The following is a 19226-nucleotide window of genomic DNA, read 5'->3' as shown; positions in this document are numbered from 1 at the left end:
ACATTTGTTTTCAAAGCATTGAACAACAGCATACCTGTCTGACATGCTAATGCCTTATGTTCCCACGTGCTCGTTGCGGTAAGCAGATCACCTCCTGCTTTGCACTCTATGGATGTGCTATAAATCATGGGGTGAGCAAGCATTTGTCCATGCTGCCCCACAGCTGTGGAATGCACCGCCTATTACTGTAGGGCAGGCGCCCTCTTTGGCAGTTTTTAAATCTTGTTAATAAACCCACTTTTAATTTGTCACTTGCTTGACAGTTTTCATGTTTTATTGTGATATCTGTGCTTTTAGTGTTTTTATTTTCAGTTTCTTATTTTTGGTTGTCTGTTTCAATTTCTCTGTTTATCTATGCTTTCAGTGTTTTTTATTTTTGTTTTATTGTTCTTAGTTTGTTGTAGTTGTTTGTGCAGCCCTTTGGTCTGCTCTCACGCAGTATTTGAACAGTGCTATACAAATAAAACGGTATGGTATGTGAGTTAAAGAGAGCTGTCCATGCTCAGTGTCATAGGCGTCATTTTAACCGGGGACGCCGGGGACATGTCCCCGGCAAAATTTGTGATTGGCAGCTGTGTCCCCCCCCACTTTCAAAAAAGCCTGCTGATGAGGATTTTTGTTTTACCAGCTCAGATCTTATACCAGGGGTCGGCAACCTGTTCCCATCAAAGAGCTATTATTACCCATTTCCCACAGTAAAGAAAACACTGGGAGCCACAGCGGCCACAGCGTTGTGGGCGGGGCCTACCCTCAGACAGCAGAGAGCTGCTCACAACCAGGTGACAGCAGCCGGTACCGGTCGCTCGCATGGGTGTCGCACCCATGGGGGATTCAACACCCACACTTTTCCTTCTGTTTTGCTCACTTCCACACCAGTCTGGTTTCTCTATGTCGCACTCGCTCTGTTTGCCTCATCTCCTTCTTCACCTCCACTTCTGACAGCCGATGTCGGGTTTCCAGAAGAGCAGGAGAGGGAGGGATGGAAGAGCTCGACTGAATTCATAATTTTCCATCTTGACATTAGCTGTACAAAGTCTGAGATTGATAAAGTGAAGAACAACAATTTGCAGAGGTTTATAACTGGCGCGGTGCCAGGTTTTCATTTTTGGGTGGGCCATGGTAATTTTGGAAGGATCTTAATAAGCAGTGACTTAAGTGAAGCAGGCAGGTCGCGCTAGAAAATTTCGTTTAAAAATACGTCATAAATGTTTTCCCCCGTCATTTTTATTTCTAAAATATGAAGTAAAAACTCTCAATTTAATTTTCATTCATTTGTCATTAATATGTAGTCTACACCCGTGCGTTAAGTGGACCATCTTCCAGAAAAAGCAAAGCATCCCACCCACCTCTCCAAATGCGTAAAATGTGCACCACAGCCGTTAGGTGCGCCGCGCGCACCGTCAGCCCAGACAAGAGCAGAGCAAATAGAGAAAGAATAGAGGATAATTCTGTCCGGATGTGGATGGAGATTACATTTCACAGCAGTCTGATCATCATTTAAATACGTAAACCATCATCTAGTCCACGCTATCAGCATTATTTTAATTGGTGTGTGTGTGTGTGTGTGTGTGTGTGTGTGTGTGTGTGTGTGTGTGTGTTTTCCACTTCAAACACTGGTCTAACCAACCAGACCAGCGTGTCCAGTAACATATTAATGTTACACTTCATGTAGGCTAGGAACATTTCACCTGCCGTGGCCCGACCGCTTCTGCTCCACATAAACTTTGTGCGTAATCAAAAGTCTCTACAGGAGCTTTCTGAGCTGCTATTCTGCCTCAGACTGGATGTGTCATGCGTCTCCATATTAGAGATGGGAACAAGCGCTGTTCAGCCAAAGTTTCATAATTTCATAAAAAGAACATTTTTCCAAGTGACACGTCCCTCAGAGAGACCGGGTTTCCAGAACGCTTCAGTGGGAGGAAATCTTATCGAATCGCCGTGGTTCTGCGCTGCGAACCCCTCAGATCTTCAGCTCACTGTCCACCGTGGGCGCTCCGAGCCGCGCTGAACACAGTGTCCAGTATAAAGCTCTGATGTTCTGATGGGAATCAAGTTACCTCTGCGATGTGTGTATTAAAATGTCAGCTCATCCATGCGCATCAGTGTGCGTCGGGGTAATTCTTTCAAAACAACCAACATCCTTGAGTTTATCCGTCAAAATAAACAGTCAAATGAAAATATCTGCAACCTGCAATTTAACTGTTTTGCCTTCTTGTGAAGATTGTTGCAAAGAAAAACCACTAAACTTAATTAACCCCAGAGCCATGCGCACTGCGCTGTACGTCGTGACTGTAAATGAGGGGGAAACGATTTAATCGGATCCTTTTCTTTTCAACATGGTTTAATGTAAAGTTTCATTCAGTACAAACTTTAGTTACACCAATCTAACGAGACAGAGCCTGGATTTGTATTCTGAACAGTTTAAACATGTTTAAAACGGAGACGTGCGTGACGCGTCTAAAATTCGCACCTGCTCCGCTATTATGGAAATTAAACTAACAAGATGAATAACATCAAATTATTTTAGGCACAGACAACATCTCCCACACTTTTGAAAATCTTGCAACGTGCCTGGTCGCTCGTGTACGTCAAAGTTATCTTTCATAAGAAGATAATCAATAAAACTATTTATATAAAGTGGATCCAGAAGTTGTAGCCCGTCTCTGCCTTCAATATTTTGATATTTTTCACCCTGTTGGTGGTTTTACTGAGCAGGTGCCACTTTTGTCATACGTTTCTTTTAAAAACATGTTTAGACTGTTCAGAATACAAATCCAGGCTCTCAGAACCAGAGCGCATGTGGAAGGTTCCTCCCACTGAAGCGAGAGTTTTCCAAACCCTGTCTCTCAGAGAGACTTGTCACTTAGAAAATGTTCCCTGATTTTGAAACTTTGGCTGAATAGTGCTTGTTCATGTCTCCAATGTGGCGACGCATCCAGGAGCTGAGGAGAATCCCAGAATCTGACATCCTCCAGCTCAGGAAGCGCATATGATTACGCACAAGCGTGATGCGTCAACCTGGTCTCACAGTCAGACCGGGTTGGAACTGTTCAGGTTTACGCAGACAATCTTTACATTTAGAATTAGCATACAGATGTAAAATTAATGCAGTAAAATATAAAGCATTTCATTTAAATATCCATTCATTTTTTTACAAGCACAGAGAGCCGCATCAGATGGATGGAAGAGCCGCATGCGGCTACAGAGCCGCCGACCCCTGTGCTAGCCTACTTTATTGTCCCCAGCAATTTTTAAACCCCACTCAAGTGTATGGTTATTGTCCCCAGCAATTCTGAAAACAAACTGACGCCCTTGCTCAGTGTCAAGTGCTTTTTTTCTGTGAGGCGTCTACACTTGAAAAGACCAGACTTTGGCCTCACTCAGATGTCTTTATTTGACCAGTTTCAGGATCATCATAAAGGTCAGCATCAGCATCAGGTGAAAACCGATAGCCTGTCAAGATCAAAAGTCCTCCTCACAGTTGAATTGTTTGCTTGCCTCTGCCATCTCACTTTGTCACCAAGCCCCCACAATGCAGCTCTAAAATTGAAGCAAACGCGGAAATGAAATAATTACCAGTTCCACCCTCATCCGCTGGGGGCTGGTGTCAGAAGCGAGCAAATCCTCATTGACTCCCATGTTAAAAATACCAATTTCACAGCAGAAATAAACGTGTTTACAACCTGGTACTAAAACATGTTTTTTGTTTAAATTATCTAGTTTACACTCATGACAACTCTGAGGGAGTTGAATTTTTTTCTCACTCTTCTGTTTAAGTGTATTAAAAGCCTAAAATTCTGTATAATTAATGAGCATCCGACACACGTGACTGCCGCCTCAGACCCACGTGACCACAGAGCTAGCTCCGTGGAAAGGCCTCAGTAGAGCCTCGGTCTGGCTTGGAAACTGCTCCGGCATTTTGAGTCTCTGTGTTTGTGTATTTGTTTTTGGATATTTTTTGTGCAATTGTTGGACAAAATGACTTGCTGTGGCATTAATTGCACTAATAGAGCGTCCAAGGAGTCTCCACTTCATTTTTTTCGGTAAGTAAAATTATATTTATGTATTTTAGGTCACTGCCGAGCTGAGCTTAGATTTTAGCATGTACTGTTTAACCATGAAATTTAAACGTAATAGGGTAAAACCCAGTGCATTTAACATAATGCTGCATTTTAGAAAATGGGTTGAAATATAACATATTGGTGGAGCTGGGTTCCGACTATCGGCTTGTGGAGCTCTCGGGAGACCGATGTTTTCCACCCATTTCTCCCCTGGCTTCGCGGCTTCTGTTTGCTGCACGGAATGCCGGCTGTTTCTCCCTGCAGCTTGGAGCATCTCTGTCTGATCGCGGCTTCTGTTTGATGGGCCGGGCTGCCAGCTGGGTCTCCCCGCAGCTCGGCGCATCTTTGTCTGATCGTGGCTTCAGTTTGATGCGTTGGCTGCCGGCTTGTGGTAGCCTAGTGAACTAGACCAAATTCTTGCGTTGCAAAGTATGGTCTAGACACGCTCCATTGTAACCTCCACAGCTCCCACCAGAACACTGGCTGGCCAATCACAACTGTCTTTGGTGGTTGTTGGACCAATCACAGCACTATATGTTGTGGGCCAATCACAGCGCTATATATTGCGGCCCAATCATAGCGCTTTATATTGTGGGCCAATCACAGTACTCTAATCAGCGGTGTAGCGGAAGACGTCAGAACTGCGACCGCGAACCGATGCCGCGAACACAAACAACATGGCAGCAGCTCTGAAACAACGTTCGTTTGAAACGGCTTTGTCGGCAACATTGGACGATTTAGACTTGGGCTTTTCTTTAAAACACGAACAGATAGAGGCACTAAAGTCCTTCATTTTTCAAAAGGATGTATTTGCTGCGTTGCCGACGGGATACGGTAAAAGTTTAATTTACCAGCTAGCTCCGGTTGTTGCTAAACGAATGGGACTCAGTGAAAACCCACTTGTGGTTATAGTCTCACCGTTGATCGCCCTTATGGAGGACCAGGTGAAAGAGGCGAGTAAATTAGGACTAACTGCCATGCAACTTGGCGTACACACTTTGAAGGACATTCGAAAAGCCAACTGTCAGTTGATATTTGGTAGTCCAGAAGCCTGGCTCATGCAGAGTAAATGGAGAGAAATGTTGTCTACAAAGACCTTCAGAAATAACCTCTTGGGGATCGTTGTGGATGAGGTACATCTGATTTACAAATGGTGAGTAGCAACACATAACCTAGCCTGGCAAGCCATCCAAAAATAATGTTGCTTCAGCAAATGATGGTCTATAATGTAGGCTACATATAACCTACATTTCTAAGCAATTACATTATGTCTGAATGATGAAGTTTACAACCAGATGTTAAGTTATATTCACTATAAACTCAGATTTTTGAAATTAAACAAAACCTAATATTTAGAGTTGAATGGTGTTGGAATTAGACTTTACAATTTGCTGACTTTTTGCCCAGGGGAAAAGCTGATAAAGGACACAAGGCCTTCAGAGAGTGTTTTGCAAAGTTGGGTGAACTGAGGTCAATTGTGAGACGGGGTGAGTAGGTCAACATTATACAATAAAATCCTATACTGCATCTATATTATTGATTATGTGATGGTGGTATTTAAGTCGCTGCATTTATCCCTTAAAACACACACACACACATACAGCATCCCCTCCTTACTCTGCACCACCATAATGTGTTAGAACTGTCATCCCACTTATGTGTGTGAGAAAATTGGCACTTTGCTCAAAATAAACTCAGATCTTAGCTGACAATATATACATTAACTTCTAACACACAATCCTTAACTTATTAGTAAATGCGTATATGTTCAAAAAAGTGTAGCAATGTATAAACACATTATTCAGATGTTAATGCATTTTCCTTTTCTTTCAGGTACACCCATTTTGGCATTGACGGCTACAGCAGACCTGGATTCCCGAGCCATTATCCAAAAACAGCTACATTTTGAGGATGCTACTCAAGTCACTGTTAGCCCCAACCGAAAAAATATTCGGCTTGGGCTTATCAAAGTGTCTTCCCATACTTTTGACTGCCTGGACTGGATTGTGAGAGAACTGAAAGAGCATGACACCAACATGTTTCAAGTAATCATTTACTGTCGAACACTGACAGCTGTTGGAAGGGTGTTCTGTTACCTGAAAGCAGAACTTGGTGAGGACTGTTGGGCTGATAAAGATCCACAACGCAGGGCAGAAAATTTAAGAATTGGGATGTTTCATAGTCACACCCTTCCTCAAAACAAACGCAGAATACTGGATTCATTTGGTGGAGATGGTCCCTGCAGAGTTGTTGTGGCAACAAGTGCTCTGGGAATGGGACTAAACTTTCCTAAAATATCTCACGTAGTTATGTATGGTGTACCAGAGGATATGGAGGCCATTCTGCAGGAAGCTGGTAGGGCCGGAAGAGATGGTTCTCTGTCACATGCCGTTATTTACAGACTCAGTCTAAACACTAATGTGGATGAGGGACTTAGAACGCTACTAAAAAATAGCAGCAAAAGTTGCTTTCGAAAGGCACTATTCTCGCAATTTGAGAACAACACTGACAGTGTAGTGCCGGGACATTTGTGCTGCACATACTGCCACTCTGTATGTTCATGTACCTCAGCAGGTTGTGACATGGCTGTACCTAAATATGAACAGGCACCACTGGAGGTTTCTGCACCAGGCCAAATCAGAGAGGTTACGGAGGATGAAAAAGATCTGATTCGGAATCTGTTACACACTTACAAGCTCAGCTTGATTCCTGAAACTCATCTGTACACAAACAGCACATATTGTACTGGTTTTAGCGATGAGCTAATCAACTCTGTTCTGGAGCACTGCGCAGAGATATTCGACTTGAACTTTATTATGAACAATCTCCCAGTGTTCAGCAAAAGGCATGCCCAAGAAATACTCAGGATATTATTTGAAGTGTTTGAAGATTTTAAATTCACAGAATTAGATTTTCCTCCAGAAGACTTTGTGGTCCCAGACCCAAATTACATGGGTTACTTTGATGAGGACACCGAGGGGAATGTCCTCTCACAATGTAGCAGTTTAGAATCTGGCCTTTCTGCTTTGAGTACTGACTCTCAAAACAATTAAGTTGTAATTAATGTTTGTTAAATAGTTATGCCCTTTAACCAGACCATCAATGGCAAAACATGTTTCATAATGTGTAATAACTGACATTTATGCAGGTTGTTTAACTTTTTTTTGTTAGTGTAAATATTGTTCCTGATTTACTGTTATAACCCCCTACAACATTATTTTACTGTTTTAAACAACTATATTGTTAATGTTTGTCACTGTGTGTCTTTTCAGATGGCTACATGTAAATAAATCTCAAAGTCATTTATTTTCTTTGTGTTTAATTCAACACTAGTAACAAAATGCTGACAAAAACATTTGCTTAAGTAAGTCACGGGACAGGTAATGAAATAGTAAAAAAAAAAAATATACATACATACACTACACACGCACACACACAGACAAAGCATTTACAGTGTGTCTACAGACCTTATAGTGTTTCAAAGTGTTCCCTTCATATTTTCCGATTTCTCCATTCCTTCAGTTTTCCGTTCATCCACTGCCAGAGATCTTTATGTTTAATCCGCAGAAGATTTTGATCAAAGCCTGGGAAGGCCTGAAACAATCTACCATGAATAACTTTAAACAACTGCTCCTCCTTGAAAACCTCTACCAGTGTTAAAACATCAGTTTCTTGCTGTGCAGCACGATGGGTGCCAGTTGGACTTTTGACACCCAACTCTTCATCTACTTTGTTCATCATTCCTCTAAAAACACCAATGCACTGACTGACCCGACGTGCTGCTTCTTCAGACAAATTTGGACCCAGACCCTTCAGGAAAGACTTGAGGAAGTTATTCAGGTGTTCCAGATGAAGATCAAGGGGTATGTTGCAACCCTTCCCACCCCGGGTGCTCCAAAACCTGTTCCAGGTTACCCTGTGTGCCATCTGGGGTGTCAGAGATGCGTTTACCTGCAGCGTCAGTAGAAAGGTACTGTAGGCATAATGGCTGTGACCGTATGCTTTGTAATACAGTAGGGCTACCCTGTACAACCTCATTAGTCTCTCCCCATCACCCTCTTTAACAGCATCCAACATGTCCATGAGAAAGAACCCAAAGCTAAGCCGCGCCAAGGTGTGTTCTTGTTTGTGATCACGGTTGGAAGATGGTGTGTGTTCATGCAGTTCTGTCAAAGACATCTGTATGTGATGCTTTTTAAGCTCATGGTTGTCTCGGGATTTGAGATAGGTGTAACTTTGTTGACAACCGTGAGCTCTACAGGGATAATGTTTCTTATGAGTAGAGCTCAGGGGGGATTCAGTGACACCAGCAACAGCCTGTGGCACATCCCCAAGCATGATGCACTTGTCCACCACCTCAGATGTTCTTTCATGTAACCAGGCTCTCCTTAACTCAGGTGCAGCAGATTGTATTTCCTCTGGTACAAACGAATCTGGTATTTCTAAATAACACAGGAGAAATCATATGTTCAGTTGCATTTAAAGGATGATCCACAAGCTACACAAAATAGGTAAATATTGTTAGATAACAGCAGTTACCGTCAACATCTTTTAACCCAAAGAGATCCACAGCAGCCGCTAGGAAAAGCGCAGTTGTGTCAGTGGTGAAGAAGTGCTTGTAGGCATTGTAGTCAGCACGGGGACCCTGCTTGGCATTGCTGCACCTGTGACATTCATATTTACTTTTAATACTTCTACTGCACACGGCCATCTTTGTTTCCCGCTTAACGCACAGTGGGTATGCACACATGCATGAAAACACACGCACACACACGCACACACACACACACACACACACACACACACACACACACACACACACACACACACACACACACACACACAATATGCTGGTCAATTCATAGACCCAAAACAAGCATGCACGCATGCACACACACGCCCAAAAGTCGTAAAGCCATACCAGACTTGTCAATTCATAGACCCGATTTGCAGGGGGTCACTCTATAGTGGAAAGTGGTGCAATTGTTATTGAAACACATTACAAAAGATGATGATTGGAGCAAATGTGTTTCTTTTTGTGCGTTGTCACAACTGTGAAGAGAGTGGTACAAATTTTAAAAAATGTTGAAGTCATTGATAGCCAGCAAAACATGTTTTGCTGGCTGAGTAGGCTATGCTGCTCTAATATAAATATGTCGACATATATTCATAACAGTTGACGTACCTTAACTTTGTCATGTTGGCACACAGCGTGCCATGGTCCTTGCCAGACTTGCCACTGAAGAATACCTTGTAGTGTATCTACGACCAAGGAAAATTAAGTCATTAAAGAAATGCTACATTAAAAACAGCACAGAGAAAAAATTGAAAAAACACTTAAACCTCAAAAAGCACTCGAATGGCATGCCAGTCCTCAAACTTGAACACCATGCCTTCAAGCCTCTCTTCATTGGTGTTTCCATCTGCAAAGGCACACTGTATGTTTCGACAGTTTGCCTCAGTGAGCCTGTCACCTCCCACCAGTATTTTGGACACACCATCAGGGCCTTTGGGAGCATACCTGCAATGTTTACAGAGATAGTAGGTTTACAAACAAATAAAAAAATAATCCCAATTTACCCTCCCTGCAGAACATAAATGTAAAAATTAGCTTGTGATTATAGATGTTAAAATATGAACAATTAAAAGTTGTCACTTGTGTATATTGTTTTGTTTTTTACAGTTTCATATAAATCTAAAACATTAAACAAAACTAATAATCACTTTATTAAGCCAGTAAATAAATAATCATGGATTAGCCAAGTGTCTGTACTTATAAACTAACAGCAAAAAAGTTGTTTAACAAGTTTGTTTTATATACACAGTAGTGGGACTATGACATCTGTAACATCTTTTTTGGCCAAAACTCGTAAAAGGCGTAAATTTCTGCAGGAAGGAAGGTTGTGGCCTGCCATAAAAGCTTAGCTAAATAGATTCAGATAGGTGGGATTGCCTCAAACTATAATTTCTGTAGTGTCTCTGGTGCTCTTCTGGATCATAACAACTTCAAAAGTAAATGTGGAAGGAAAAGGTGATGATCTGAGGCACACCGATCTTAGCTAAAGAGAATTATATAACTTGAATAGTAACATAAATATAATTTCTGCCGTTACAGTTTCTCAATCTCTACGTTGGTTCTCTGTATGATAACAGCAGGCATTCTTACTGCAATAAGTTTGGGATCTGAAATAGAATAGGGTTGGCACAAATACATGCACACACAGAAACTCATGTTGCTAACACTCGTACTTACTTGTGCTGAATTTCTTGTAGTACTTCAGACAAGTCAGTGGTTTTGTTTTCATTTTTGAAAATCAATCCCAACGGATGCTGTAATTAAAAATGGGGTCACAAATTAGAAATTTTAATACAATAATAGTGACTGGTTGTTAGAGTAATTAATACAATGTTAGTTTCCAATCTCACATCCGTTGAGGGTTGTGCCATTTCCTCCGAGTACTGATGTGGTATGTGATGCACCACAACATTGCGAAAAGATTTGAAAACTGCCAGATACTGTGTCAAAATTCTACTACCAATGACAATAAACTCTCTCCGCATATATGTTTGTGTTTCATGTCCTGGAAGTGACATAGTGAGGTTGTACTGTTGAAGATCCAAAAGCGGTATGTCGTTGGCCAGGTGATGTGTTGGAATACGATCCTGTACAGCAATGTGGTGTATCCAGTGAATGGATCTGTTACTGTGGAGGGTGGACTGATGGTGTGCATGCATGAAAAAATCCAAGTTATCCATGATTATGGAATATGTGTTTGGTGGAGTTGGCTGGCTCTCTGGCAGAAGCACAGATATTATATTTTCTTCTTCAGTGGCCTTTTCTTCACTGCATTCCAACTCCTCCTCTGTTGTGACACACCAAAAATACAGAGACATAAAGGAAATGTACACACATGAATCAATGAAGTAATCTGGGTGTGTGTATGTTAGACCATACCTGACAACTGAAGTTCTTCAGTGCTCAAGAAGACATCTGTGGGGATAAGTTCTGGTTTGCGCGATGGACTCATTGCCTTTTTGTCCTCTCTGAGGCCAACATTTCTATAGCGCTCAGTCTCCAGAGTCAAGAATGATTCGTTCAGCCTCTTTAGCAGGAAAAGACTGCCTCCACATGTGTTTGCCAACTCCTTTTGCTTTCCTATTGCATTTGTGTGAGCAGTTGTTATTGCAAGTTTGCTAAGTCTGTCAAAGACAGCCTTCTTTGCACCCCCATACAGAAGAACACAGTTCAAATAATGAGCAAATGCTGACAGACGGGGTTGTCGCCCTCTGAGTGCGATAGCAGAAGCAGCACAGATGACAGGACTGGAGTTGTTGCAGATGGTAGCAAAGATAGAGAACAGAAGTGGTGACAGACGCTGTAGGTCTGATTCAAGCTTGTCAAATGAGAAGGACTTCAGATCTTCTGGCGATGACCTCCACAAAATGAAATTGTTGTTGGGGTTGCAAATTATCTTGCACTCATTCTCAAGCAGTGAAAGTATGTTTTTTTTTACTTCTTGAGTTAAGTCTTTATGGTTCATGATGAACTTAGCCGCTGCTGCCCATTTCCTGTTAGTGATATGTTCCACTATCGTAGACTCCTCTGTGTCACACACATTCTGCTTGGTGATGGCCTGAAAGATAGTAAAATAAGGTTAGACACACTTCATAGAATGACTCACACATCACAGCCTCTTCAAACACACACACACACACACACACACACACACACACACACACACACACGGTTAATGTCATGTAGATTATTTGGAATTTATGGAAGGCCAGCTCACGATGTTACACAGAAAACGCACACACAACACAAAGTAACCTATTTCTCATGACGTGAAGCAGACAACAGCACATAAAGCATATGCATGGAGGCTGCATACACATTAATATATTATATGCCAACTAAGAGATTGTAGAGGCTTCCATTGTCACTGCGGTCTCGTGCCTGGGTAATAGGAGCCCTCTGATTTATGATATTGTTGTAGTTCACAGATTACATTAGCTAGGACACATTATGCAAAGTCAAAATTTCAAGGCTAACTTGCTAGCATCAATCACGACAATAATGAACTTAACTAATAAAATTAATTAAGGTAGTTCGGTACTGTTTCAGATCACCTATATATACTTGTATATGAGAAGTGGTAGCCTAGCAAACTTACCGCATTAATACTCCTCACATTATTTATTCCTGGACTTGTAGCTTTGTGGCAAAACCTTTTCAGTGCCCTTGGAGTTTTAGGAGGAGACGGTTCTCGGTTTCTTTTTTCGGAGTTTGTCGCGCTTTCTCTTGCACAGGATTCATCGTCCTTCTCGTTTTCCACCCATCTCCAATACAGTGGAAGATATTTTTCCACTCCTGATAACGTAGAGACACAACCCCTACAGACACGGTTAGACTTCCCTGATCGTTTTTTAATCTCCAATCCAACGAGCAAAAGTCTGTCGGGTATACTTGGCGGCTTCTTATTTTTATCAAACAAGGTAGTGCAATGTCCCAGTACACCTGATATTCGCATGTTTTTCATACAAAAACGACAGAAATCATTGATGTTAGATGCCATTGCTGCCTCCCTGAGCTTTTCCGTCGCTGTGATTACGTCACGTTGTTCGTTATTCTGATTGGTCCTAGTGCTATCCAATTGCATGCAGAAAGGTTGAAAGACAACCGTAGAGCCCGCCCCACGACTGAAAGCCCTCAATGGGTCATGGCCAGACTATATATTCACATATATAGTCTGGCTTGTCAGGCTAGGCTTGTGGAGCTCTGGGATGGAAACCTTTCCACCCGGTTCTCCCCAGCGACAGCTCTGTGCATCTCAGATTACAGCGGCGCTTGTCTGCTGTGCAGCTGCCAGCTTGTGGAGGTCTCAGAGACCTCTGTGTTCCACCCATTTTTACCCAGCGGTCAGCCCGGCGTATCTCTGACTCAGAAGCTCTGGTGTTGTGCACAGTTAACTCCGGTTGTAGCTAGGTTGCTACCTCCTTTAGCTTAACTCCCACCTCCGCTTTAGCTTCGGGTTAGCCAGGGTTAGCTTTAGGTTAGCTTGTAGCTAGTTCGACCAGGTGTTGTCAGTTGATCCCAGCCTTACAGCCCCACCCTCAGCTCCTCCTCTCTTCCCTTTTGTGGAATTGTCTGGGCTTGACGGAACCTGTGACACGGTCAAAATGGCGGTGGTGGCCACCTCCCATTTGGCCTCAAAAACGTGATATTGGAGCCTATGGAAAGGAGATGTCCAGTATATTTATGTCGATGTTTGTCACACACTGGCTGAATGCCTGCTGCAGGCCTTGAGAAGCCACTGAATTGTGAGGTTGTGTGCTCTTGATTTCTTAATTTGGCTCACCTGGAGGAGGACACACACCAGAGTTCACAAGCCCCCTCTGGCCAGTGAGAAGATTGCATGCAGAGCTCATGTGCAGATACTGTGCAGAAGAGACAGCATGAAGAGGAGACAGTTGGCAGAGCGATCTCTGCCAAGTAAGCATGACACCACCCACTCGATCTTTGTGTGGGCATGCCCAAAAAGATCGCATTCAGATGAGCTTTATCCGACTTGATCTTCTACCGGTACAAGGACCACAAGCCATTGGACATCCCGAAGCAGAACGGTGCTTGACTCAGGATTTTTGGTAGCAGATTTTGGACTCTTCACTGAAATGCTGGAACTTGGAGAGACCCTCACACGCATGTCTCGAACAACACCTCTGAAATCAGGATTCACGTTGATGACTTTTCCAAGTCTGAACTGCCCTCTTAGTGCATTTTGGTCACAGATCCAAACAATGTCTCCAATGGCAACGTTCCTTTCAGCAGTATGCCACTTACTTCGAATGAACAGATTTGGACCAGCAAGTTGGCTCCAAGATTTCCAGAAGTTGGTGACTGTTGTTTGTACTTCAGTGAGCCTTTTGAAAGGGTAGGTGGTGTAGTCAACAGTTCTAAAGTCCCCACTTTGTGTGGCTCAACCAAGCAACAGGTTGTTTGGCATGATGTAATGGATGTGTTCTTCTTTGCTCTGAATTCTGGCATCAATGGGTCTCTCATTTGCAAGGTTGGCAACTAGCCGGAGCACTGTCAGGAACTCACTGAAGGTAAGGCCTTCTACATTCCTAAGACTTTGAAGGGCTCTCTTGGTAACTCTGACAGCAGCTTCAGCAGCTCCATTGCGGTGAGGTGAATCGGTGGGAAGTGTGGCAAGGTGGATAAACGAGGGCCCGGGCGGGATTTGATCCCCAGACTCCCGGGTGAGAGTCATACTCTCTAACCAGTCAGCCAAAGGGACATCCCCTTGGCCAAGTAGCCAGGGCGCATGATCAATCGGGACACTGTGACAGAATGCTCGCACTGTCACATCTTCCCCCCTCTTTCCACAAGCACGTCCTCGTGCTCCCGCGCAGGGTGCCACAAACTTCACATCCATGGACCTACTTAACAGTACTACATGGATCCTGCCAACAACGCCAAATGTGGCAAGGTGGATAAACGAGGGCCCGGGCGGTATTCAATCCCCAGACTCCCGGGTGAGAGTCATACGCTCTAACCAGTCAGCCAAAGGGACACCCCCTTGGCCAAGTAGCCAGGGCGCATGATCAATCGGGACACTGTGACAGAATGCTTGCACTGTCACAGAAGGATCTTCCACATCCAGGTGGTCTCATTCTTAGCAGCATATTCCTCCAGTAATTCTTGATTTTGTTGTCTCAGGTAAGCATACATCTCTTTCAATACAGGTTTCGAGCTGACAAAGTTTGTACCAGGATCTGACCAGATTTTTTGAGGATGCCCTCAGATAGCAGTGAACCTTATAGGCACACAGGAAGCTCTCTGTTGATAGTGTGTTTTCTAGTTCGACATGGATGGCTCTGCTAGCCATACAGCAAAACACAACTCCCCATACTTTCATGGTTACCCTTTCCTTGACATCATCCTTCACATGGTAAGGTCCGAACAGGTCGACGGCTGTGAACTTGAAAGGTGCAGCAGGACTAGACCTCTCTTCAGGTATGTTTCCCATGATTTGTTTGCAAGTTTTTCCCTTTGTCTTCTTGCACACAATGCATTTGTCAACAACTTTTTGGGCAATTAGTCTTCCTTTTATGACCCATGCTTTCTTTCTCATCCGCAGTAAAGTCCCTGCTACTCCATCATGTCCTTCACTGTGTGCTTCTCTGGCAAGGAGGGTGGATAATCAGGCATTAAATGGTAAAAGAGGAACAGCTTTGCGGTCTTCTCTGAAGGTCTGAATTCTGCCCCCACAAACTAGAAGTCCACTTGTTTGAGCTCTGTAGACGACTAACCTGTCTGTTGTAGTGCTTGGGAAGTTAACACTGTCTTGTGCTGCTTGGCAAAGGTCTCAAAATGCATCTCATCTCTCATTGACTGTAAGAACACCTGAAGATGGCACTACCTTCCACCTTTTTTGATCTGTAGTCTTAGCATTTCGGAACTTTTTGGCTGCTCTCCAGATCCATGCCACAGCCCCAACCAGACTTCTTAGGTTGCTGAAATGCCTTTCGTCAACTAGTATTTGAGTTTCTGCCCCCGATGGTGGTCTTCTAGAACATACATAGGCTGGATCATGAGCTGGTTTCAGGTGATTTCTGGTGAGAACTGCTACAAATGACTTTTTCTGAATCCTAGTTACTTTCTCTCGAGCATGGGCAGCAACGTCTCTGGCAGATTTTGTTGGCCACTCATCATCAGGAAGTTGGAGAAACTTTGGATCGGACTGCCACTCAGAGTTTTCAGTTAAAACGTTTGGACTAGCCCCTCTTGTGATGATGTCTGCTATGTTTGCTGGCCCCGGAATCCACCACCAATCTTGGACGTCAGTGCTACTCTCGCCGACACGGTTTGCAAAGAACGTCTGGAAGCCAGAACTTTCGCATGGTATTGCGCACAGGATCGTTTGGCTGTCGACGAGATGGTACCATCTCTTGACCTGAAAACGACACTGCTTCTGAAAGTAGGTCTTCAGGCAGGCTGCGAAGACGGTGCCACACATCTCTGCTTTTACAGGGTCACCCTTGTGGTCGAGAGGAGTCAGCTTGGCTTTGGATTCTACCAGCTTCACAACAACACCCTGACTGCAGCTCCAGCGAAGGTACATCACTGCGCCATATGCGTGCTCACTGCCATCAGAGAATGTGGTTGCACTAGGCTCTGCAGAGGGATCTGGTGGCGTCAGGGCTCTAGCAAAGCGAAGTTGGTTCAGATCGGCATACTTTTCCAGAACCTTTATGGCGTCTTCTCGGAGACCTACAGACAAGGCAGCATCCCACGTGTCTTCTGAGAAGTACTTTATTTTGGTTTCTTGGAAAGCTCTTCTAACTAAGATGGCACCTTTCTGCTTGAAACGAGTCACAAGGCCAAGTGGGTCATATAGGCTGGAGACGTGGTTCAACAGTTCTCGTCTGGTGAGTGGCTCAGGGGTTTGAGTTCTGACTTCTTCCCTTAACAGATTTTGGCCAAGGTGCATCTTTTTCCTTTTCTTTGAGAAGTTGACTGCAACCACAACATGGAGCTTGTCATCTTCAATGATGTAGCCAAGGCCGAGGGCTTTGTTGTTTTCTTTTGTCAGCTGGTTTGGCAGAATTATTGTCTTTGACTCTGCTATATCCATCTCACTGTTGGCTTCTTTCCTCCCTCTTTGAGTGGAGTAGACCCAGGACTTCATGTAAAATCCCCCAGCTCACAGGATATACTCGATGTTGCCGGTGAGGAATTTCAGATGGTCTTGGTCGTTGTGTGAAGTCAAGATATCGTCGACATAAGCATCTTCTTCCAACACACGTTTCTCTTCTTTAAAGTGGCTGAATGAGGGCAAGCTTGCAGTCTCTCGCATGGCAACTTGGGCTATGCAACCAGCAGGTTTGTCCCCAATGTTCACTCTTGTTATGGCGTACTCTTCTACTTCTGACTCTTCTGTGTCACGCCACAGAAACCTGTGGAGGTGGACTTCTCGAGCTTCCAGCCAGACAGAATTGTACATCTTGCGTATGTCACCAAGGCAGCAAAAACACCAGTTCGGAACCTCAACAGGACAGCTCTGATCGGGTTCAGGACGTCAGGACCTTTGATGAGGATGTTGTTCAGGCTGAGACCTCTGTACTTCTGGCTGCTGTTCCACACTAGCCTCACTGGGGTGGATACAGAGTGAGGATTTGGCGCAATGAGAGGGCTTATATACCACACAGGCCCAGTCCAACTCTGCAGGATGTCTTTGGACAGCTTCACTGCAGCTCTGCGGTTCACCATCTCATGGACTTGTGCGCTGTGGCTGCCTTCGACACAGGTTCTTTGGACAGCTGCTTCTAGGTTCTGAGGAATGTTGCTTCTACTGCTTTCTTGTTATTAGGCAGTGATGCTGGATCTTCTAGCCATGGATACTTGGCATGCCAATGTGGTTCAGGACTGTGGTCATCACCGCTTGAGTAAGTCAGGCCATTCCTCACAATCTCCATCTCCCTCTCCTCTGCAAGTGTAAGTTCTTTACCCCCTGGCTGACAGTACCCGCAACGACACCCTCAACATCTTGGTTGGCAGTCGGCTCCAATGTTTTCCTACCTCCACCACTTCAGAAAGTCTCGGTTTCTGGTGGCTGTGCTGCATAGAGTCTCAATATGGTCTGGATGCTGTCAGGAAGCTGGGTCTTTAGTGAACTCTTGGTACTTGACTGCTGCAGTCCTCATTGATCTTGCAAAGTGAGTCTTGGAGGTGTGTGCCATCAGAGTGACTTCCTCAAAGAGGTCTGGATGCGTGCCCCTCACGGTCTTGCCAAGTGGACCGTCCCAGAGCACTAGGTCCTCGATGGAGCGGACCTTTTGGGTCACTAGCTGGCCTTCTTTGTGACTTATTAGCAGTTGAATCTCTCTGGGTCTGACAAGGTCTTGACGAGGGACATCAGGGAAGATCTTCTTTGACTTGTGAGGTAGCACAAGTCTGTGCACTTCAGCAATTGTATCAAGACCATAACAGATTAGCTGGTGAGACTTTAAGGTTCCTTTGTTGCTACTGATACCTTCATCCCTCTGACACTGTGGGCAACCAGTGTGACGTCTTCACTACGAAGGTTGAGCTTGCTTGCAGCTTTATGCATTATGTAGTTCGTGTCAGACGCCAGGTCGATCAATGTCCCGATTCTTTGCCCATTGTTGGTGGTGATGTCAAGGAGCACCAGGATCATGGGGTACTCTTTTAGACCGATCTCCTCCAGGAGGCCTCTCTCTGCTGCTACAGAGTTGAAGGCTCGTGAGGCAACGTTGCTGAAAGCCTCACGACACTAGCTCTGGTGATAATTTGGCAAAGAACTCTTCTTGGTCCTCTGTGTACCTCTTCCTCTCAGCTCTCCCTTTAACAGATTTGGGTCTTTGTGATGAGGGTCTTAGCAAAGCACAGAGAAGGTAATGATGCTGGTCTTGCATTCTGTAATGGAGACTAGGGGTTCCATTCATTATGATTAATGTTCAGTGGCAGCTGGCCAGTAGAGGGCGATAGGGCGCCGCCCTCCCAGTTTCCCCAGTGTTTTTAATTTTTATTTAAAAAAATAAATAAATAAAATGAACAATAATCACATATTCTAAGTTAATTGTGTGTTTTGTAACAAAAATAAATCATATATATATATATTTCTATATTGGTCTCTGCCGAGCGGTGGAGGCTGTGGGCTGTGTTTCAATCGCCCAAACATGATGGGACCAGCTGTCCAATTGCTGACAAGAAAATCAAAGGGTAGGAATGGGAATGTATCCAATCAGCGACGACGTTGTTTCAGAAGCATGATGGGCGATAGAGCTACCGCCAAAGGCTTTCGTTGGTGTTCGGTAGAACTCGGAGAGTCGACTCCAGCACGTTTTTGGTCGTGACTCATGACGGTCGTGATGCAGACGTAATAGACATGGACGCCGGTGCGCCTACAACCAGCAGCATGGATACCGGATCTCAGCAGCCACTGAATTCAGTTCGGTCTCTTCTCCAGTATCCGTTCAAGAGGAGAACTATGGTGGAAAAACTTAATGTCAAAGAGCTTGGACCAGATCAGCCCAACGTAAAGATAAGCCAGCAGGAGGAGGAGAGAGGTAAAATGTACACACGAGGCTTCTGGGAAGGCTTGGCTAGCTGGATGCAATCACGCTAATGCGTTATTTTTG

General features: G+C 44.2%; 2 protein-coding genes across 2 annotated transcripts; one reads left to right on the top strand and one right to left on the bottom strand.

The window, feature by feature from the left end:
* Nucleotides 1-4496: 4496 nt before the first annotated feature.
* On the top strand, nt 4497-7570 carry LOC107374006 (probable ATP-dependent DNA helicase RecS). Its single transcript, XM_015942154.3, has 3 exons — nt 4497-5214; nt 5469-5548; nt 5895-7570. Exons 1-3 carry the CDS (start codon nt 4739-4741, stop codon nt 7112-7114), a joined length of 1776 nt encoding a protein of 591 aa, XP_015797640.2. The 5' UTR covers nt 4497-4738; the 3' UTR covers nt 7115-7570.
* LOC129160146 (uncharacterized) lies at nt 7543-8833 on the bottom strand. Its single transcript, XM_054737318.2, has 2 exons — nt 8601-8833; nt 7543-8503 (listed from the first exon to the last, which is right to left on the bottom strand). Exons 1-2 carry the CDS (start codon nt 8809-8811, stop codon nt 7554-7556), a joined length of 1161 nt encoding a protein of 386 aa, XP_054593293.2. The 5' UTR covers nt 8812-8833; the 3' UTR covers nt 7543-7553.
* Between the last annotated feature and the right edge of the window lie 10393 nt (nt 8834-19226).

Source organism: Nothobranchius furzeri, chromosome 4 (assembly GCF_043380555.1).
Source record: "Nothobranchius furzeri strain GRZ-AD chromosome 4, NfurGRZ-RIMD1, whole genome shotgun sequence".
Classification (NCBI taxonomy): domain Eukaryota; kingdom Metazoa; phylum Chordata; class Actinopteri; order Cyprinodontiformes; family Nothobranchiidae; genus Nothobranchius; species Nothobranchius furzeri.
Note: the sequence above shows the minus strand (reverse complement) of the source record. Positions and strands in the feature narration are given on the sequence as shown.